The 19,801-nt window shown below is 43.3% G+C and overlaps 1 protein-coding gene across 6 annotated transcripts in view; it reads left to right on the top strand.

The window, feature by feature from the left end:
• The first annotated feature begins 163 nt into the window (after positions 1 to 163).
• Positions 164 to 19,801, top strand: part of CHCHD7 (coiled-coil-helix-coiled-coil-helix domain containing 7) — a 32,287-nt gene continuing 12,649 nt past the window's right edge. Inside the window, exons 1-6 of one of the 6 annotated variants that reach the window (XR_011902752.1) lie at positions 164 to 347; positions 2,490 to 2,563; positions 3,122 to 3,220; positions 4,062 to 4,271; positions 11,485 to 11,703; positions 18,246 to 18,411. Coding sequence is in view for 1 of the 6 variants with exons in the window: in XM_072327599.1 (XP_072183700.1) it covers positions 2,510 to 2,563; positions 3,122 to 3,220; positions 4,062 to 4,163 (255 nt within the window). In the remaining 5 variants the exon portion in view is untranslated. Of the gene's footprint in view, positions 348 to 2,489; positions 2,564 to 3,121; positions 3,221 to 4,061; positions 4,292 to 7,323; positions 7,575 to 11,484; positions 14,279 to 18,245; positions 18,412 to 19,801 lie in introns of those variants that run through there. The other 5 variants (XR_011902751.1, XR_011902753.1, XR_011902750.1 and 2 more) reach the window with 5 other exon arrangements.

The following is a 19,801-nucleotide window of genomic DNA, read 5'->3' as shown; positions in this document are numbered from 1 at the left end:
GCCCACACGCACCGCGGGTTGGACGCCTCCCCCCGTCACTCAGCGCCGCGGCCGCGCCCCGCCGCCGGCGCCTGCGGCCCGCGCCGCCCGCCCCGTTGGTGGAAGGAGGCGCCGCTCAAGGCCGGGGCGGGCCCGCCGCCGCCGCCATTGGCCGCCCGGCCCCGCCACTCAGAGCCGCCGGGGCGTGGGCGGCGGCGGCGCTGGGCCGGGGGGAGCCGCGAGGCCGGGAGCGGGGTAGGCTGCGCCCGTACTTAAGCGCTCTGCCCGAGCCGCTGACGTCTTTCGAATTGGAGACGGGGCTGTCCCCCTCCCGCCTCGGGCTCCCGCGGACGCGGCCGGGGACGGAGGTGAGTGCCGCCGGCGGGCCGGGCGCCGGTCGCCCTCCCCCGTTCTCGGGGGCTCGCTCGGTTCCGCGGGCGACGGCCGAGCGGCGCCGGGGCCGGACGGGGGCGGCGGCGGGGTCGGGCGCGGCGCTCCGGCGGCAGGTGGGGCCGGGGCTGCCCGCGGGGCGGGGGGAGCGGGGCGCCGCGCTGCGGGCCTGCGGCTCTTCGGGCCCCGCCGCTGCCCGCGCCCTCAGCGCCGTCCAGGCCCGCGGCCCTCCGTTACGGCCGGCGCGGCTGGAGCCTCCCGCCCGGTGTTACAGCGATAAAGGGCTGCGGGCTTCGCGTGCGAGCTTCGCTCCGCGGCTTGCTGCTTAATAACTGCGATGCGCGTGTTTAAGGAAATAGCGCGGATCCCGGTGGACTGACGGAGCCGTAGGGTTAAAGAGCGCCGGCGACGAGTAACTTTCTGCCTGGCGTGGCTCGCGGCTGCCGGTGTGCTCAAACAGGGGCCGCTGACGGTGGCTGTGCTCGGAGCCGCAGCCCGCATATAGCAGGGGATGGCGGTGGGGGACAGCTTCCTGCCCGGCTGCCGCTTCGGGCGAAGGCGGCTTTCCGGTGTGACCCGCCTGCCCTTACCCGGCTGAAAACGCTTTAGAGAGGGGGAGAGGCGTGCGTGCGGGGGAACCTGACCTGAGTGCTTGTGAAGTGGGTCCGCTGCGCTCCGCTGCCCCGTGCGGGGATGGACTCTGGCGGTGTGGTTAAACTGAACGTGGCGACAGCAGTCTGGGTAGCGAGCGGTGAGGTCGGTGAGGTGTGCTGGGCTGAAGTCGGTCTGTCTCCGAACGCTTTCAGAAGCTTTGGTAGCGTTCACGGTGGGATGCTGCTGCTGTGCTGCATGTGTGCAGTTCCATTTCAGACAGAGGTTTCTCATCCAGATCATTTTGCGCTCACGGAAGTTAGCGTTTGCCTGGCTTGTTAAGGCACCTCAGACCCTGGGCAGTTCTTTAGGGAATGCCAGAGGTGCTCCTGATGCTGTTTGCTGTGGAGTGCAGAAAATAGTTCAAGTGCCTCGTGAATGCAGTTTCACAGGAGATAAAACTCTAAGGCTTGCTCCTGTGGAATAGCTTCCTTCTTCACCAAGTAAGAACCTTCCTTTAAAGTACTGTGTGAGTTCATGAGAGTAGTTAGTTTGTTAGGCTTATTTTTTGGAAGTGATATCAAGCAAAGGTGGATTTTCTCCGTTGCTGTGTGGTTCTTAGTCTCCAACGTGAACAGAAAGAAGCTTGAGCTCAAACTGCAGCTGTATCTCTAAGCTAAATAAGGTTGAGCAAGGATATCTGTAATTCACTTTGTTCGCAAAGGTGTTTATTCCTCAGTCCTGTATTTCTGCTCGCATTGGCTGAAGTAAGCATTTGATCAAGTTAGTTTGTATTTCTGCTTCGAACTGTTCTATCTGGAACAAATACCTGCATGGTCACATCTGTGCTGGAGGCAACGCATGGGGAGCAGTAAGGAGGGTCTGCTGCTCTTATTGACACCCTCATCTCGGATCAGTGTAGGTTACTTGTGCTGGAATCTCTTCAGCTTACAGTTCCTAGAGCTTGTGTCAAAGCAGTGGATTGGTGAAAAATGTGATCCGAGCTGATCTGGCTGGCATAGGGAAATCTGGTCCTCTTTACAATGAAGTAATTTCTCTTTGTTAGTTTGCCTGGTGCAGCAGGAAGGCTGGGCGCTTCTGTGCATGTGGATATGTGTGATGGGATCCAGCTAAGGAGTAGGCACAGATCTGTTCCCCTGCTGTATTCATTGAGGTTTCTCAAGTGTATTGGTTTGAAGAGCTTCCACAAAAATGTTTCTCCCAGACGTTTGCTTTCTCAGTGTGATAATCCAGTAAAAGAGTGGCTCCATTCTCTGAAGGAACTTATCTAGGAGCAAGCAGTCTTGGTGATAGGCTAAACTTGTCTGAGCCGTCTTGTTGTTGGAGCTTTGGAATTTCACAAAAGCAGCTCACTTAAAGAAAAACAAACAAAAAAATCTTGTAAGAAACCAACCCACAAAACCTGTTTGCGTGCAGTGCTGAAGTCTTTTATTAGATGCTGAAGCTCAAACTGAATATTCTGTCACTATTAAAAGCTGATACTTAACTCGTTTCTCTTCTGTTTCTAGCCAAGGTGCGAGTGTCTAGAATGCCCAAGTATGCACAGCAGCTTAGAGATCATGACAGAAATCCTTGCATAGCGGTAAGATCATCAAATTGGGATTTCTGTTTGTATGTTTTTAGGTCAAAATGCAAAAGGAATTCCTCTAGAAATTGCGTTATTGGTAGCACTCCTCCATCGGTAGCATGCATTGAATTGTTTCTTAGAGCCTGAAAATGGGAGAAGACATTGTAAACATGCATTGTAAAATATGTATGAAGTAATGACCAGTAGTTACTTACAAATGGGTGTAATACAACTTACTGCTTTATTGTTCCGTCTGTAAAACCAGTCTGAAATCCCGGTTAGACCAAGTCGATGGATAATCTTAATATTCTTTTATGGGTTATACAGTGGATTTCTGTAAAGAAGTACTTTGTGGATGCTCTCCTTACTATTTAAGGAGTACTAATGTTTGCTGCAATCTCCAATTTCTCGAGGATTACTGATTATCTGTTTTGGTAGATGTTCCCTTTGATACAGTCCTTTCATCTGAGAAGCCGTCCGCTATCTTCATAGATATTCTGAGACTCACTAGAATTTGTAGACCCCACGTACAGTCAATTCTCTCAGCTCTGAAGCTTGTTTTTCCTATTAAAGGAAACAGACGCCTCTAGAAAATGTATGGATGACAACAACTATAAAAAGGATATGTGTACTGATTATTTTTTGAAGTACAAAAACTGCAGGAAATTCTGGGTAAGCAGGTTTTCTTAAGCACCATAGATACAATTTTTTCCTAATTTTTACTCCTTATTTTAAGTACGTTATTTCTGACAGTGCTTTCTGAACTCTTGGGACTGTGGCGCTTTCTACTGTTGTTCTTATGCTCACGTGGAGATGCTAGATTCCTAAATACTTAGTATGTGCTGCCGGAAGACTTAAGCTTACCCTCCAAAAATTGTGAGTCAGTGTTCTTGCAGTGTATTCCCTTCTAACTTAGTCAGATACTTTTTGTCAGTAAGTTGTTTTAAATTTGTGTGAAGAAAGTTAGGCAAGCCAAGCTGATCTGGTTTTGTTATTTTGGCTCGTGTTTGTTTCAACCTAAGATAACCCTTAAGCAAGATTAACCTTAAGCAAGTTTGATACTTGGCGGTGATCTTAGTGGTTTTTTTGTCCTGTATTTCAGTGGGAAAGGATTATGGGGAACTGGGCACTTCTGGTGCACATGGATACAGGTGACACGATCCCATGCAATTCAGCTGTTCTCTGCTATCTTTAGTCCTTATGCCACCGTAATAGTCTTTTAGCTTATGCCTTTAAATACTTGTATAAACCTAAAAAAAAAAAAGATCCCACCTGTTTACAGACAATTGCATAGTAGTCTGTGTCATGGGAATGCTGTAATGTGAAGCTGCAAGGTGAGTTATCAGATAGCTTCAGTTAAATACTAGTACGTTTAGTTGTCGGCTAATCAGATCTAGAATATCAGGCTCCTTGTATATAAGAGGACGTCTGTTGAAGGATCTTTTTCAGTGGGAGCTCAGGGGCAGAGACTTTTGAGAAATGTCTTCTCATGCTTACTTTCTTCTATTTTCAGCATGACATTATGATGCAAAGGAAAAGAAGTGGTGTGAAACCGGAGATGCCCTCAGCAGAGGAGAGAAAGAAAATCTTGGAATCTGTAGAGAAGCCGTACTGACTACAAACTGGCATTGTTTTACTGTGTTCACTGTACATACGAAGACTTGTCAGCATCTGGTTGCCCTCTTGTAAACTGGACTTCAATGTTGCCATATCTTGGATTAAAGTAAGCTCTTAAGTTTTGAAGTGTGTGAGCTTTCTAAGATAGGACTGGGTTCTGTTTGTATTCTTCCTCATTGGCGTTTAGTGTCTCACTAAAAGACATGGGCACCAACACAACTCGTCCAGGGTCCTTGGAAGTAGAAGCTAACATGCTGTGAAATACTAACGGCTCCTAAGATTTGCAATTCTAACTTTTCTGACAGTTGTAAGTTTTAAGGGCTGAGTAAATTTAGAAAGACTAGTAAAGGACTAGTATGTGGAGAATCTCTTGTATATAGCTATTCTGACTAATATTCTAAGCTTATCGTGGGTAGTCCTATCACTATTTTCACGAGTTGTTTGCAGTGTCCCTTCTTTAAATAACACTATTCACGAACTAAAATCCCAAATCCAACAGGCTGTCATTAAGCTTACAGCTCTTCATCGGTGTATAGCAGAAGGTTGCTATAAATCAGATGTGCAGGCTTTGCTTGGTACAAGGTTAGAGAGGTTGGTGAAGATGGAACTGAACTTGTCTCCGCTGAATTGTACCTTTGGTGGATAGTAAATAGATACTTGGCTGTTGGAGGAGGTTGGGGACTTTGTAGGCATGTAAACATGCACTTGGAGTGACATAGCAGGTTTAACTATAGTACAGCTATCCAACTCTGGACAGCTGAAGCCCTGGGTTTGGAAATGCTTACTCATACAAGACTACAAAGCTCAGTTCGAATAGGCTACTCCAGTCTTAAGACTGATTCCTTATCTAAACTGGGCAGCCATTAAGTGTAATCAGATTGCTGTCTAGAAACGCTTGTTTTCTTTACCTTCAATATTTGAAATGACACCCTTTGGTAAGATGGAAAAACGACTATCGTGAGCTCAAGTTCCATGTGAAAACCTTTTAAGACATACTGCGATTAAGTTGGCAGAACTCTGGCTGACCTCTTGGAAGATGGTGTAAAAGTGTTGTCTCTCTATTTAGACTGTTTTGGAAAGACTTCATAGCTTCCTGTTTTTCTCTCTGTCTGGCTTGTCTCATTGCTTTCCACTCAAGGCCTATTTCTATGTTAGCAGCAGTTTTATGCTATTTTCACCTTCCCCCTCGCCATCTGACCAGCTAGTAACTAATGGGATCTACTTTTACTCCTGTCTTTCTGGCTGCTCTCCTTTTATACCTGAGTTTTGAAGCGAGTTGATCGTGCCCTTTTTGTTACTGGAAAGAGTGTAACTCTATGCCTCTTGAGCGCGCAGTTCTCTGAGAATAGCTGTCTGGCCTCCAAACCATGTCATAAGTTCTCTTGTGTGTTCCTGGCAAGCGAAGTAGACCTTCTTCAGGGAAGATCATGAGATTCTTTATTTTGGATTATTTTGACTCTACTTAAAATTCAGACTTTGCAGTCAGTGATTGTGTTTTTGTTTGGTGCTGAGGAGAAGCTTCCATACTAGATTCAAAGGCTTTACCTTGCCCACCACTTCTAAATTGTTTCAATACTGTCCCCCATTTAGCAGCTTTTTCCAGTTTGGCACGAATTCTTCTGTTTAGTAGTTTGAACGTTTTTAGTCTGTTCCAGTTCCAACATTTTTCTAGTAACTTTGTTCTTTCTCTGCCCTAATGATCTAGTTCTGCAATGACTTTCTAATACAGCTCTTCCTGAAGATCCCGTGTTCTCCGTCTGAGTGGAGAATTCCTTGCTTTCATTAGTTAGGCTTAATGGTACTACTTCTTCATTGGCCATGTCTCTATTTAATCCTCCTGCTCTCTGAGTTTTGGGTAGCTGGCTGTCTTCTTTGATTATATCTGGACTTTTCTGGTCTTGCTGCTTTGCTTGTGTGAGCTTACCTTCTCTCCCACTTGGCACAAGTTTGTCATTTGGCACCTTTGCTACATCTTTAGGCATGGTGTCTTTGCTTTTATGGCTTTACTTACTATTCTAGTGCTTGCTGTTTGTGCTGCACTCCGGTACTGGACTTGTACTTAAATATGTTTTCTTTCATGAGTTCAAGTTTCTTAAAGCTGTCTCACGTATCCTGAGCTTTTCTTTCAGATGCGAGTGTAAGAATAGCCATATTCCTAGTGGGTTTTTTACATTTCCACTCTTTTCCTGCTAATGTTTCCTGGGGAAGTTTCTGCTCCTTTCCTTCTCTGAAAGGGTGGTTGGCGTGTGGCAGTTCAGGGTATCTGCTATCCTGCGTCTGGAGAACTAGGACTTGAATTCAGGGAGTTGGAGGAAGAGATGTATTCCCTGCTGGAACTATTTCACAGTGCAAAAATATGGGATTGCAGGGCAAACTAAAGGCATCGGTGGACATACAAGGTAAGTTCCTTTTAGGTTTTATGGCAAGCCTGATCTTTTTTGATGAAGAAGCAATGACGGTGTAAGCAGCGACTTTAAGCATTTCATTCAAATAACATTCATCTGTTGTGGGGGATGTTGCTTATTCAGTTATGTGTATTCATGTGCCTTATATTTTTTGGAAGAAATCTGGGGAAGCAAGAAGTTTTGTCATAATGCCTCTCATTGTAATCCATTAATTAAGTCTGAGTCTTTATTTTCTTCCATTCACTTCAGGTTATCATTCCTAGTTTCACTTCTGAGGCAGAGGAGTGGTAAATTACGACAGCAAAAGCGTAAGCTGTTATTTACGAAACAGGTTTTTTTGGTTAGTTTTTGTGGTGTGGTTAGCTGTCTTTGGTTGTGAGCCGAAGGTAATGGTCTCTTCTTCATGTCTGAGAGCTGATATTCTACACATCAAGCACTGAGGTAAGTAGTAGACCACCAGACTTAGAGGGCAGAAACAAATTGGGTTGGACTCCTTGCTTCACTAAAGCAAGTACACAGTCTTATGCATTAACACAGGAACAAAACGTAAAGGACCAATGCAATTCATGTGGAAGGGGGAAGACTTCTTGTGGGTTTTGTTTACTAGCTTTAAGTCTTAATTTTTGGTGGTACGAAACTAAATCTGGATCGCGCTGGTGAATTGTTTCATTTTTTTGTTTGACAGCTGGATGGTGCTGTTGTACAACAGAGACTGTGTGAAAACAACATCGTTAACCACTGCTGTCTTTCTAGGGTTTTTTTTAAGCCTCTTCCACGGATGTAAAACAAGAAATTCATTCAGGAGAAAGGAAGGCTGGATGTTGCATCTATACTATTAAGAGAAGAGGAAAATGAGAGTCTAGAATGCTGGAGATAAGAAGTTTGTGTAGCCTCAGAAGCCTTCAAGTATGGTCCTCCAGAGTATTTTCTTTCTCCCACTGAAGTTTCTTGCTTAGAGCTGAGCACTGAACCAGCAGTAGCTCTGGGCTCTCTGCCAGGCCCAGGTGAATGTCCAGATGTCTTTGTTTTACTGTCTTGTGGTTCCTGTGATCCTACAGTGCAAGACTGCTGTGATGCTTTCTGTTCCCATGGTGGGTATGGCTTAGTGCTCCTGTAGGTGTTAGTCATTTAGCTCCAGTGTCCTGGAAACCTCTTCACGTTTAGTAGGTGAAGTTTTGACAGGCAGGGAATTGCATGTGCTGCAGCTCTGGGTGTTCTTGGTCTTCTCTGACTAGTTCCTTAAGTATGGAAAGAAATAGATCTGACTACTTCAAATATATATATGTATCTTAAATTGTTATTGCTACCTATCGGATAGCAAACTGTAGAATTACTACATTTATACCCACTAAATGCAGTGGACTAGTAAGGCTTCAGTATGTTTTTCTGTCTCTATACATAACTAAGACTCATCAGATCTTGAATAAATTCTCTGTCCTTTGGAGCTCTGTCTTGATGTCTTCTTTGTCCAAGTCCTGTTGTGAGTGACTGCAGTTCTAACACATTAATACAGTTGAAGTCTTTCAATCACATCCTTACTTCCCACTTGATGCTCAAGATGCTGAACTAAATGCAGCTGACACTCTCTTAAAATTGGCCTGCCTTCCTTTCAGCGTTCTACTGAATAATGTCAGCCTCTTACCTTGCACTAATGCCAATCCTGCCCTCAGACTCCCATTTTCCTATGACTTCATTTGTGTGGGTTTTTCCTCACATGGAATATTATTTCGTCTCCTGACTTACATCTTGCTTTTTTGCTTTTTATTAATTGATTTGCTTCTTAGTTTGTCTTGTGACTTCAGGATCAACATCTGTGTATGTGGTACTGACTTTGCAGAGGCTTTCATTCTACAGCAGTTTCTGTACTGTTGTTTTTGAACATCTTTCCTGCTTACCTGTTTCTTACAACACTGGCTTCCTCCTCAGCCCCAAAATGTAGTTCCATAGCTCGTGTCCAGGGATTGAAAAGAAAGTCTTCCTCCAGCAGCAGACACCAAGATGGGATATCTATCTATATGAAGTGCAACTGAACAGCTAGTGAAGATGTCAGGTTTTTTAGAAGCTCTAGTAGCTCTTTAAGTGCTTTTTGGGACTGATTTGTTTTATGGTGGTGTGTTGTGTTTAATTTGGGCTGTCGGCTCCTTCAGCAGCAGTCTGCAGAATGCTGCGTGCAGCTGTGGCACTGCAGAAACAAATAATACTGAAACTTCAGAGGCTGAGAACCACAACAGATATTTGTGTCTTTTAGATCCTGAAGTACTATGGTGGCTGACTTAATAATTAACAGTTCCTTCCCTAGAAAATGTCTTCTGAAGAGACATGAGGCCATTCAGTCATAGAATCATAGGCTATCCTGAGCTGGGAGGGACTCGCAAGGATCATAGTCTGAACACTTTCTCCTTATGCTGTCTGTGGGAGTCATTGCGATTTATTACGTATTATTTTACAAAACCAAAGTAGTTGGAGTAGCATGAATCTTCTGTAAATAAGATGGGTTTCTTTTGGTGGTGGTTTTAAGGGCGAATAAAATCTTTCATAGTAACTGGAATCAGGCATACAGCTATTGTGTTCTAAAAACATTCTTTTAAAATCAGTTTTTAGAATAGGTTTCTTTCTTTATTTACATACGCTTTTTCACTTCTGCCAAGTTGATGCAAAGCTTCCAATTTACTCCTAGGTCCTTACTTCTTATAAAGGATTACTCGTATTCACTGCCTATTTCAGGGCTGTGGGAGTTACGTAGCGTTCAGTTTGAGCAAAGTCCATGTGAAGCCCAATCCTAACCATCCCAACCTATTCAGTCTATTTCAGGAGTTGTTCTGCAACTTGCTATTTATTTGAAACTCAGACCTAGTCGATGAGTTAATTTTTGCTATGCATGTTGAAGTGCTGCTACCCTTGGATTACTGCTTTACTTGTTTTGCTTTGGTAAGCAGCTGTACACTGGAAACATTTCCTGACAGTTAAGTGCCTTGGCAATATGCGGACTAGTAACGAGAATGAAAATGTAATTGCTCAATCGTTGCTACTTTTCAAGCAGTTAGTTTCTGTTTCAGTTTGAGAAACATGTTGCCTCCTCTTGCTTCATTTGAGTTACTTCAGTGGACACAAGCTGTGGTCCACCTCCTGAAGCTGCTACTATAACTAGTGCTTTCACTTAGTGCCAAACTTGTGTTTTACCTGGGAAATGTTTTTACCATTTTACGAGCGCTACCACAGACAGTTCCTTCTGTTGGAGCTCTTTACTGTACAATGTCACTTCTTCTCTTGTAGTGTAGAGACACTTGTTTCTAACAGCCTCGTGGCACAGTAATGTATGCATCTTTTACTATCAGTGCCTTGTATCTCAACACTTAATGTTCTTACACCTTCTACACTGTATTTTGTATTTATTTTTTTTCTTGAGGGCTATTAAATTCAGCCTTTCCTTTTGGAAAGCGCTGTTAAATTCTTTTACTTCACTACCTTTAAGGATGATGGTGGCATTCTATTTTCTTAATGCTTCGCATGACACGTTCTTGGCACAATACCTCGCCCTGTGTGCCAGGGAATATTGATGTCATCCATTGTCCTGTAAAATAAGATTAATGGCCCTCAGATATTGCGAAACACCATTCTGTGCATGCTATGGATCAGCAGTTTAAAGTAGAAAGTAACCAAACAATCAATAACAAATTTCAATGCTCTATTTATTCTTACTAGAAGTAAAGAATACAGAACATTTGAACTGCTTTTCATTAGAAGCAGTTAAACGTCCCCCCCAACATTCATATTCAAGAAGTAGAAACCCTCCAAACTGTGCAGTTCAGAACCCTATGGGTTAAGGGTCAGATTTTTGTTGCTAGTACTTAAAATTGAACTATTACAGTATCACACACAGTATCACAGTATCGTGCGAGTTGGAAGGGACCTTAGAGATCATCATAGAGTTATCTATGAGATATCAGTGTTACATGAATAAGTAATAGTTAGCCACGTTATATCAGTGAAATGTAAATCAAAATGTGAAAGAATTCCTTGCAGTGTGGATTGCTGAGCAGCTTTGTGTTTTAGTTCTCTTCTAGTTGACAGGCAGAAGCGGCTCCTTCAATAGGTTAATGATGGTTAGTGTAAAATTCTGGGCTGGCTACTCCTGTACAGGATTGAAGAGGTATTTTGATTCTTAAACTGTAGATTCTTAAGGGCGTGCATCCTTTTGAGGCCATCTGTAGACAGCTGGATTCTGTGAGTGCCCAATGCTTTGAATCATAATCATTAAGGTTGGAAAAGATGTCTAAGGATATCTAGTCCAACCATCAACTTGCTGCTGCTACCATGCCTGCTAACCATGTCCCTCAGCGTCACATCTACACACTTCTTGAGCACCTCCCTAGTGAGGGGTCTGGAGCACAAGTCTTATGAGGAGCAGCTGAGTGAGCTGGGATTGTTCAGCCTGGAGAAGAGGAGACTCAGGGGAGACCTCATTGCTCTCTACAACTACCTGAAGGGAGGTTGTGATGAGGGGTTTGACCTCTTCTCACAGACAACAAACAGGACCTGAGGAAATGGCCACAAGTTGAACCAGAGATTTAGATTAGATATAAGGAAAAACTTATTCTCTCAGGGAGTGGTCAGGCACTGGAATGGCTGCCCAGGTTGGTGATGGAGACGCTGCCCCTGGCAGCATTCAAGAGGTGTCTGGATAGAAGCTATTGAGAAATGGTTTAGTGGCTTGTGGTAGCAGTGCTAATAGGAGGGCAGTTGGACTATAGATGATCTCGTAGGTCCTTTTCGACCTTGTGATTCAATGATTCTTTGAACTTAGCATATGTATAACAGTGGTAAACAGACATTGGTTTCTAAAATCAGAGTAATTTGCTAACTGAAAATGTTATGAAGTTGTAATTTATGATTTTGTTTGCAATCCTCTATTAGGTATAGATCCAGTGTTCACCTGCAGAGAATGTTTTTTTGCGCATGTATTTCCTCACGATGTATCTGCAGCTCAGCATTCATGCTGCTGGGAGAGAGAAAGAGAACCTGCTGTTCAGTCAGGGATTGATGCCTCTGACAGGGTGGCTTGCAGGTGTTCTTCTGTGAGCCTTTAGGACACTCAGCACGTGGCGTTGTAAGAACTGTTTCGTCAAACTTTAGGTAAGCAAATTGACCTAATTTAATAAACCACTTTTCATCAAGTGAGGTGGAGCCAAATCAAGTGCTTTGCCAAGAACTGTATTTTTATTAGCGTGGTACAATTGGTTGCTTATTAAGCAACCTGTGTTCACAGTGTGTGCTGGGGGCAGGGAGCAGAGCTGCGGCCTTGGGGTTTCCCATCCAGAGAGAGGAGGTGGGGGAGGTGGCTCTAGGCTTCCTGCACTGGGCTTGGTGTGGAACTGGGCACTTCAGAATAAATTAAAGTGTCATCTCACTGTCCTTTAAATTATGTTTGTATTTTAATTGTCGTTTTGTTTAGCAATATTACCTCTGCTGTATCCCGAAAGAGACATCTCAATCATATCTATAATGGGTTTATTGGAAGGCATCCATGTTCTTGTAACCTATTCTAATGTATTGTGCTAGCAGACTGGATCATCTTTAGAGGTCTTTTCCAGCCGTAATGACTCTACCTCTAACAATCACCTTTACTATTAAATGACAATATCCACCTCTGACCCCCCCCAGCACAGCCGCAGTATCTTTTGATTCAGCAGAGATGCTAAGAGCAAACTAAAGAAGTACTTCTATTCCTGAGGAGGCAGTTCACACAACCGTTACTCTTCTTTCTCAGGTACTATAAAAACCAGGCACTTACTTGTCAGCATTCAGTGCATGCATATGATTGTGTGCTGGTTTCCTCTCTGTCAAGGCAATCACATTTTAGTTCTCAAGATGAAGCATTTTTTCCCCTTCTTCTTTGAGACCTGGTTAAACTATTTGGATGTTGTTAAGCTTAGTATCATTTATAAGGATAATTCAAGCCAATAGGAGACTGAATGGAAAAATAGAATAGCTTTGAGAGCATTTGCAGACTTTAAGACAGTATATCTTGTTTTAATATTTAATAAGTTTTGTTTTTATCTTTAAAAAAGATCTTTCAGAAAACAATGTTATTGCCAATGAGACTTCATTTACGAATAAAGAAAAGCATACATCTTGGCCAAAGCACTTGATATTTTTGAATAGCACTTAGAACTTCTCTTGCCCCTATAATATCAGAGCTCCCAAGTCAGAGGATGAAGTCTGCCTCAGTCACAACTGTTGCATGTGGGCAGGGAAGATGCAGTCTGTGCCCTGTTCTTTGTAGGCCTGGGGCATCCCCAGTGCTGCCACTGACTTTTGAATGTGTAGCTTCAGGCACACACATTTCAGATGAGGTTCTCAGAATGGAATGCTGTGGGCAGTGTTTCTTCCCTATGAGTGTCAGACTCTTAGCATATGTCTCAGACTGTGGTTGTAGTATGGAGGTGCACAGCTGCTTGATATGCCTTGTATCCTGTTATTCACCTGTTGATATCACACTCCTGATGTTTGTATGCTTTCATGTAGCTTCCTCCAGAACCTGCAGCACATACTAAGTTCTCAGCTCTTCTTCTTGTCTGGGGAAGTGGAGGCAGAAAGCAAAGACTATGGGACTACCTTGCCTCTATTCATGTACCCTTACAGAATCCAGGAGCCTCATTCTCATCCAGTCCCCTTGTCCTCAGAGTAGACTGCAGTGCATCTTTCCTTAGAGAAAACAAACTTTGCCATGCCCTCACCCAGTCTTTATGGCAGAAATTCAGTCCTCCACATGTCAGGGTGGAACTGCAATGGATGGTCCCTTATGATGGAAACAACAGATCAAAGTGATTTTTCAAGGCATGTTTTGACTGTAACCAAGTGTTCTAAAGCGTTACTTTGTTTGTAAATTTGGCTTTCCTGCACTATGGGTTAATGAGTAATCCACCGTGTACATTTATCTTGCAGCATTTTGTTTGATTATTGGTTGTACTCGAAGAAAAGAAACTTATTTTTTACTGAGATCTGCAAAGTGTTGTGTGAGTGAAATTGGAGGGCTGAGCTATTGAACAGCTTCGTGTTGCCGTATGGTAGAGACCCTGCCCCTTTCACTGATCCTTTTGCCCTTGCCTAGATGTGCCTAAAGCCATCTGCTAGTTCTCACACCTGTGGGTTCCTTCACTTGCTTAGAACTGCTAACCCTGCAGCTTAAGGAGAAGTTTTGGTAGGGTTAATGCTGGTTTTATGTAATTTTGCACTTAAAGCGATTGTGCAAGTGCTGGAACACGTGAGCTGCAGGCACTGCTCAGTGTCTGCTTGCAGTGGATCATCTGTGTTTGTTGCCTTTCTATTACAAGCTCTTAGGCCAAGAGACCTCCCATACAAGCTTGGATTACCACCAGCAAAATTGATGAGTCAAGGCTGCGACAGCTCATATCCTTTGTGGCTCACCGAAGAGCCCTCTCACACCGAAAGACTCCAACTGCATGACACTGGGTTCCATTCCAGTTTTCCCATCTAATTGTTTGACATCTTACCAACAATAGTCTGGAAAAAAAAAAAAAGCCCGAGAAACCAATCTTATGAGTATTGCTTCCTGTTTTCTGAAGCTGAATGCTGAACAACAGTTTGTGTAATGATGATGAACTGTTAAAATATAATTAAGTCTTATTCCCTATAGTCTTTGTAATAAAAATTGTAAACAATATTTTGCAAATAAAGCTGCAGGCCCACAGGCTGTTGCTTCCAGATGGCATGAATTAGCAGAGGAAGATTTGTTGTGCTTCCTTTCCCCAGCAATCCACCCCTCCCCTGGTTTGGGATGTGGTAGCCCTGGACAGGGATGACTCAGCTGCTGGTTAATCACCTGCTGAAGTGCTAAAAGTGATAGCTTGGCTCTGTTTCCTCAAGCAACGGTGAGCTGTCAAGGCTGACCAGCAAGAAAGCGTTCTGCAGCTAGGAGAATTCTCCTGCCATCCCATTTGGAGTCATTGCAATTAAGACTCGCTGCTTTCATCTGCACAGATTTTGCTGTGGCCCAGCAGTCCATGTTGAGATCTTGTTTAACAAACAGTTCCTTGTGCACAAATTGCCCATACAGGGCACTGCTCACCAGCATGTCTGAGAAATACTGGTCAAGGATGTTCCACTGTTTTCCAGTTGGTGATGTGGAAAGTAAGGGAATATTTCTAACCAGAGAGACCATTCCCCAAAAGAAATCGCATCTAGAAGGATGTTCTGTAATCTTGAAGTTTCAAATGGCTGTTTTCCAGGTTGCTGATGGTAGAGAAAGACAGGAGAAAAACAACTACAAGGCTTGTGGAAAACCTTACCAACCTCTGCCCCCCGTAGGGACTGCGCATGTCCAGTCAGCTGTCAGGAAAAAAGCATGGAGAACCTATTGCTGTGATGTGACAAGTCTTAGTGTCCTTTGTAAACAAAAAGACTTTGTGAGAGATGCAGACCAACCCCATTTTACCAGCGTAAGTTTTAACTACTGCAATCCAAGTGCCTTGTAGACTCTTTCAGTGTTGGGAACTACTTCTTCCAGATGCCAGACAAAAAGCATAAGCCTGTTCTCAGCAGCAGTAACAGCAGCTGCCCTGCTGACAAGCAAGCAAACGCTGTGAGAAGATCATCTCCAAACCATTGTTGTATCTTGCCAAAGTTGGCAGCATGTGTTTCATTCTCCACCTGCTGTGCTGCAGATCTGTACTGCTTAGCCCAACCAGCTTTCTTCATTGCCTGAAGAAAACATCATCACAGTTACCTCAGTGGATTGCTGACTAGAGGACAGAATCTACTAAGTGCAAAGGGGGAAAACTAAGCTTTATCTTCAATTGCAAATACTTCACTGGATGTACTTTGGCCTCTGCTGTATAGTTTTGTATATTCTGGGGTACTGGCTCTGTGCTCAAGCCCATTTTCAGCTCTCCTCCATCCTGCATGGATAGCAGCAGTATCTCAGCCTCTCTTCACCCTTACCCAGTAGATTTTTCTCATCCTCGTTGTCAGGGTCTTCTGAGACAAAATCCTCCAGCAAGCCCCTGGCTGCACTTTGCTGGTTCAACTCAGTCCTGGAGAGCAGAGAGAAACAGTGCCAAAAAGGATTATTCAAAGTTACCGGTCTGTGTAACTTCTCATTGTAGCAATGCTGTTGCAGCAAAGGTTCATCACCTGGCAGGGTCAATCCAAACGAACAAATGTGCAATTCGCTTTGCTCTTGTTTTTGGAACAAGTGTGATTGTTATTAACATTTTTGTGTAGGAAGGTCCAAGGACGTGGCTGAATTCCAAGCCAGGTTTGCTCATCTAGCCATGCTTGCTGTCTCTCATAAGCCGTCAGAGTCATCTTGTGATCAGCACATTGTTTGCAGAACAGATCTGAGATGTATTCAAAGACATTCTTTCACGTATTTTTCCATGAACAACCCAATATCTTCAACACTAAACTATATTTGTCTGCTTTAGTAGATGTTGGACTTGATGATTCTTGGAATTCTTACCTGCAGAGGTAATGTTCAGAACATCACCTCATGCAAAATGCAGATATCCAGATACTGAGAGAAGAACACAAGGGCATACGTATGTGTCTAAGCGGTACATAATCCTGTATACTTTTAAGTCACTCAGTGGGAAGCCACTGCTAAGTTGTGATCTTCCTTGGATCACGGCAGATACAAATCTTAAGAGCCAAGCAAGTATTATCAACGCTGTACTGACTGTGACTTGCCTTTATTATTAGTATTTCTACCTCTACTCATTTTCAAAGCATCAGTCACGAGTGCCAGGAGCCTCCAGACTGATGAAGTTAACTACTTACCATCCTATTAACTTCATCCTAAAATTAGGCACAACGTGCACGTATGTAGATTTACAAGTTTTTGTTGCTTCAAGAAAATTTCTTTTGTGGAACGATCTTATTCTTTATGGGCTGATAGTCCATTTAAAATCAATCCATTCTGCTAATCTCCTTTAAGATATCCAAGCTAGCAGCAGTCAATTTATAGCAATTCTTTTCCCTACGCAGACAAAACACAAAGGTTGTTAATATTTTCCAGCCAAGTTTCCTTGTATTCCAACTTGGGAGTGGTAATAGGAGGAGAGCCAAGGAATTTCCAGAAATCTTGAAGTGCTAGTAAGTCATTACTGACACAGTGCCACGAACAGTTGGTTGAAGGAACGTAGATGTGGGATAGAGTAAGTTAGATGCAGGATAAATTAAAGAGGATAACTCTGCCTCTGATTAGCAGTTGTTATCAATGTATCCTACCAGAAGTAAAAGCTTCCTTACGTAGTGGGGAAAGAAGGGTAGCTACTTCCACAGTTACGAACAACCTTAACCTCTGCCCTCAAAATGGGCTCTGCATGGAACCATTTAAGCTACTGCCCATTCTGAGACTCTTTGCTACCTCAAGTCATTGGTTTAGGTTACATTTGTTTTACAGTTTAGTGATTGTGATCTTAATGTTTTCTCATCAATATCTAAAAATATTCATACATGTTTACCATCTAGAGACTGATCCCGTGGCAAAGGGTAACTTACAAGGCAGATTATGTGGAAAGTATGAATACGAAGCCCCTATGGCTGCAGATCTTCAGTCAGCCCACTCAGAAGCTCTAACGGTTCACATTTGGGAACGTAAGCATAGGGTTCTTCAGGATTATTTCCTGCATTTAGAAGTGGCTGAATCAGATACTTCAGAATTGTGAAGAAAGCTCGTATTTGGTTGATAAAAGCACGGCTTGTTGTTCTCTTTCATCTCCTTCAAAATCCTCAGCCAACAAATGATGTGATTCCTGAACACCTCTCCTTGTTTCTTCCCTTGATCTACGTGTAATTTTAGTGCTCCTTTTTGTTATTAAGAGAACACTATCAAAAGGAGAAAAATACAGAGATCCATCTAAGGTGGAGAACGTGTAAGTGTTCATGGTAAGGCTTGTGTTTTGTCTTCTGGAATACAGTGAGAGAAAAAGTGTGCATACAGGAGAGTGTGGGACGGGGCTGTTGCTGCAGACAGTGATCACTTCTACACAAGCTCTACCTGCTTCAAGTACTCCCTTCACACTCCCACCTGTATTACATGCCACAAGTATTACGCTATACTTGCACTACAGTGTAATACTTGTGCTACATTCACTCTGTATTAGAGAGTACCATGCTCATGTAGTGACTGTTTCTGTCTTCGGAGATGCAAGCCATACTGAAAACGCAGGACATCACAATTTCCAGTCAGCTACGTTAATCTTGCCCGCCTTTATTCCAACAAGTGCTTATCTTAATTGTTTAAGAAGGAATTTACTCAGAAATCTCCAGCTGAATGGCACCTGAGGATGAATTAACACTCAACACATCATACAAACCAACTATTTTTTTTCCCCATGTGTTGCAGTTGCTATTCTTGTCACTACAGAATCACACGAATAGCCCTGGATCAGATGCAGGTAATCTTAGCCTTAAGCTCAGGTGCAATTATATTTACATTTATGTAGAGCAAATCCTTAACTGTACAGTGTTATCTGTACCAAAGAAAAACAGATACAGCTTCAGGCTGAAAAACAATGCATTACCTGAAGCTCAGTATGTTTTTTTTTTCGTACGTAATTTTTTGTGCGTGTGAAATTAACTTGGTGTTCACTTTATAGGGAGTTGTAACACAAAAGATTTCAACTTGATGCCTTACTCTCATCCCGTTACAGTCTGACTCAATGCCAGAGCGGAGCAATCACATTATATCCTGAAGGAAATAATTCAAGCACCTCGCCTGGCAATTCTGTTGAGATTTGTTCCTTCTGGACACACAGCCTTTACTTGGAACTGTCGGCTCTCGCCCAAATTGTTAGTTAGGAGCTTCCCAAAACACAGGTATGCTGTTTTACAATAACCGTAGCATAACTGGAATCAGATGTGCAGTTTAACTGTATGTGATGCATTGCCTCAGGGACAACCATTAACATGCCAGAAATATACAGACAGATCAGTAAGTAATGCAAAGAGTATTGGTTAAAATTAATCTAAGGAAGACCCACCTTGTTAGCTCTCCACCAGGATTTCCCACTTCCAGGCAATGCTCTTTGAAGACTGCACGCACAACAGACCATCTACACAGTTACCACATCTCACCGTGTTAATTTCTGAGCGAGCTTCTTTGAGTTGGCGCTTAGTGCAAACTCACCTCAATGGGGCTGCACCATCAGCAAGGTTTCACCACCCATATAACAGCACTGACATTTATAGTGCCAACACCCAAAATTTGCTCTGCAAGAACTTTGGTTCTCAGCTGTTAGCTTTTTTTGTTTTATTTTCTCTTCAGTCTCACTCACCAAGTCAGCACCAAGGAAAATGGTGTTCTCCATATTTTGGAGCATTAGGGAATAGTAAGATCTTTGCTACCACAAGAATATGAACTTGCACATTACAATTAACAGCAAGCAACACAACACCGCATCCATGACTGTCTTTGAGTTGCTGTATCAATGACTGTCAAGCCAACTTTGCCATCCAAGTCAACATTGTTTTAATACAATGACTGGGTCTCAGCATTAAGAGTTTCAAACAGTGGTCATAAAAACAGTAACCTCTTTGTGGGGGTTGCCTGATGCGTCTCAGAAGACAGCTCTGTGCCATTGTCAGCTATGACACTATCACAACTAAGATGCTTTTCTATTCTGTGTTCTACCTTCCTGCTTGGCTCTCACAGAGATCTTTCTGTGAGGACTTTCCTTGCTGGGTGCAGGAGGAAAATGCACTTCTTGGCATCAGGAACCTAATCAAAACCATCGTCTTGCCAGAAGAGAGCCATCTGTGATCTTAAGTTCATATGGTAGCTGAAGACCCAAGCATATACCTCATAGCTCCTCCTGAACAAGGAAGAAGTCTCTCTTGACCACCAAGACACATCTTTACATACCTGTCATGCTATCTCATTAGATGTGCTTGGTATTTATGGAGGTCAAATCACCAACAGGATAAGGTGTTACATTCCAGTTACACAAAGCAACCTGTGCTAAGTACTCTAAACACTTGAGCAATAAAGATCTTGTATTGTTTGGCAATAAAGCTTGTTTGCTTCTTGCTGCTGTTCAAGCCTATGATGAAGAAAGTCTCTTCAGAAAAGTAACAGGTGAACTCCAGCTGTCTAGCTCATTATGACAACATCCATTTCTCCCAGCTGCACAAGCAGGTAACAGCCATCGTTTTCTATTTTAAAACAAATACAGAACAGGAACTTAGCTTTATGTCAGCAAGCAGATTG

Source organism: Excalfactoria chinensis, chromosome 2 (genome assembly GCF_039878825.1).
Source record: "Excalfactoria chinensis isolate bCotChi1 chromosome 2, bCotChi1.hap2, whole genome shotgun sequence".
Taxonomy (NCBI): Eukaryota; Metazoa; Chordata; class Aves; order Galliformes; family Phasianidae; genus Excalfactoria; species Excalfactoria chinensis.
The sequence above is the reverse complement of the archived record's forward strand: the minus strand, read 5'-3'. Positions and strand labels throughout refer to the sequence as shown.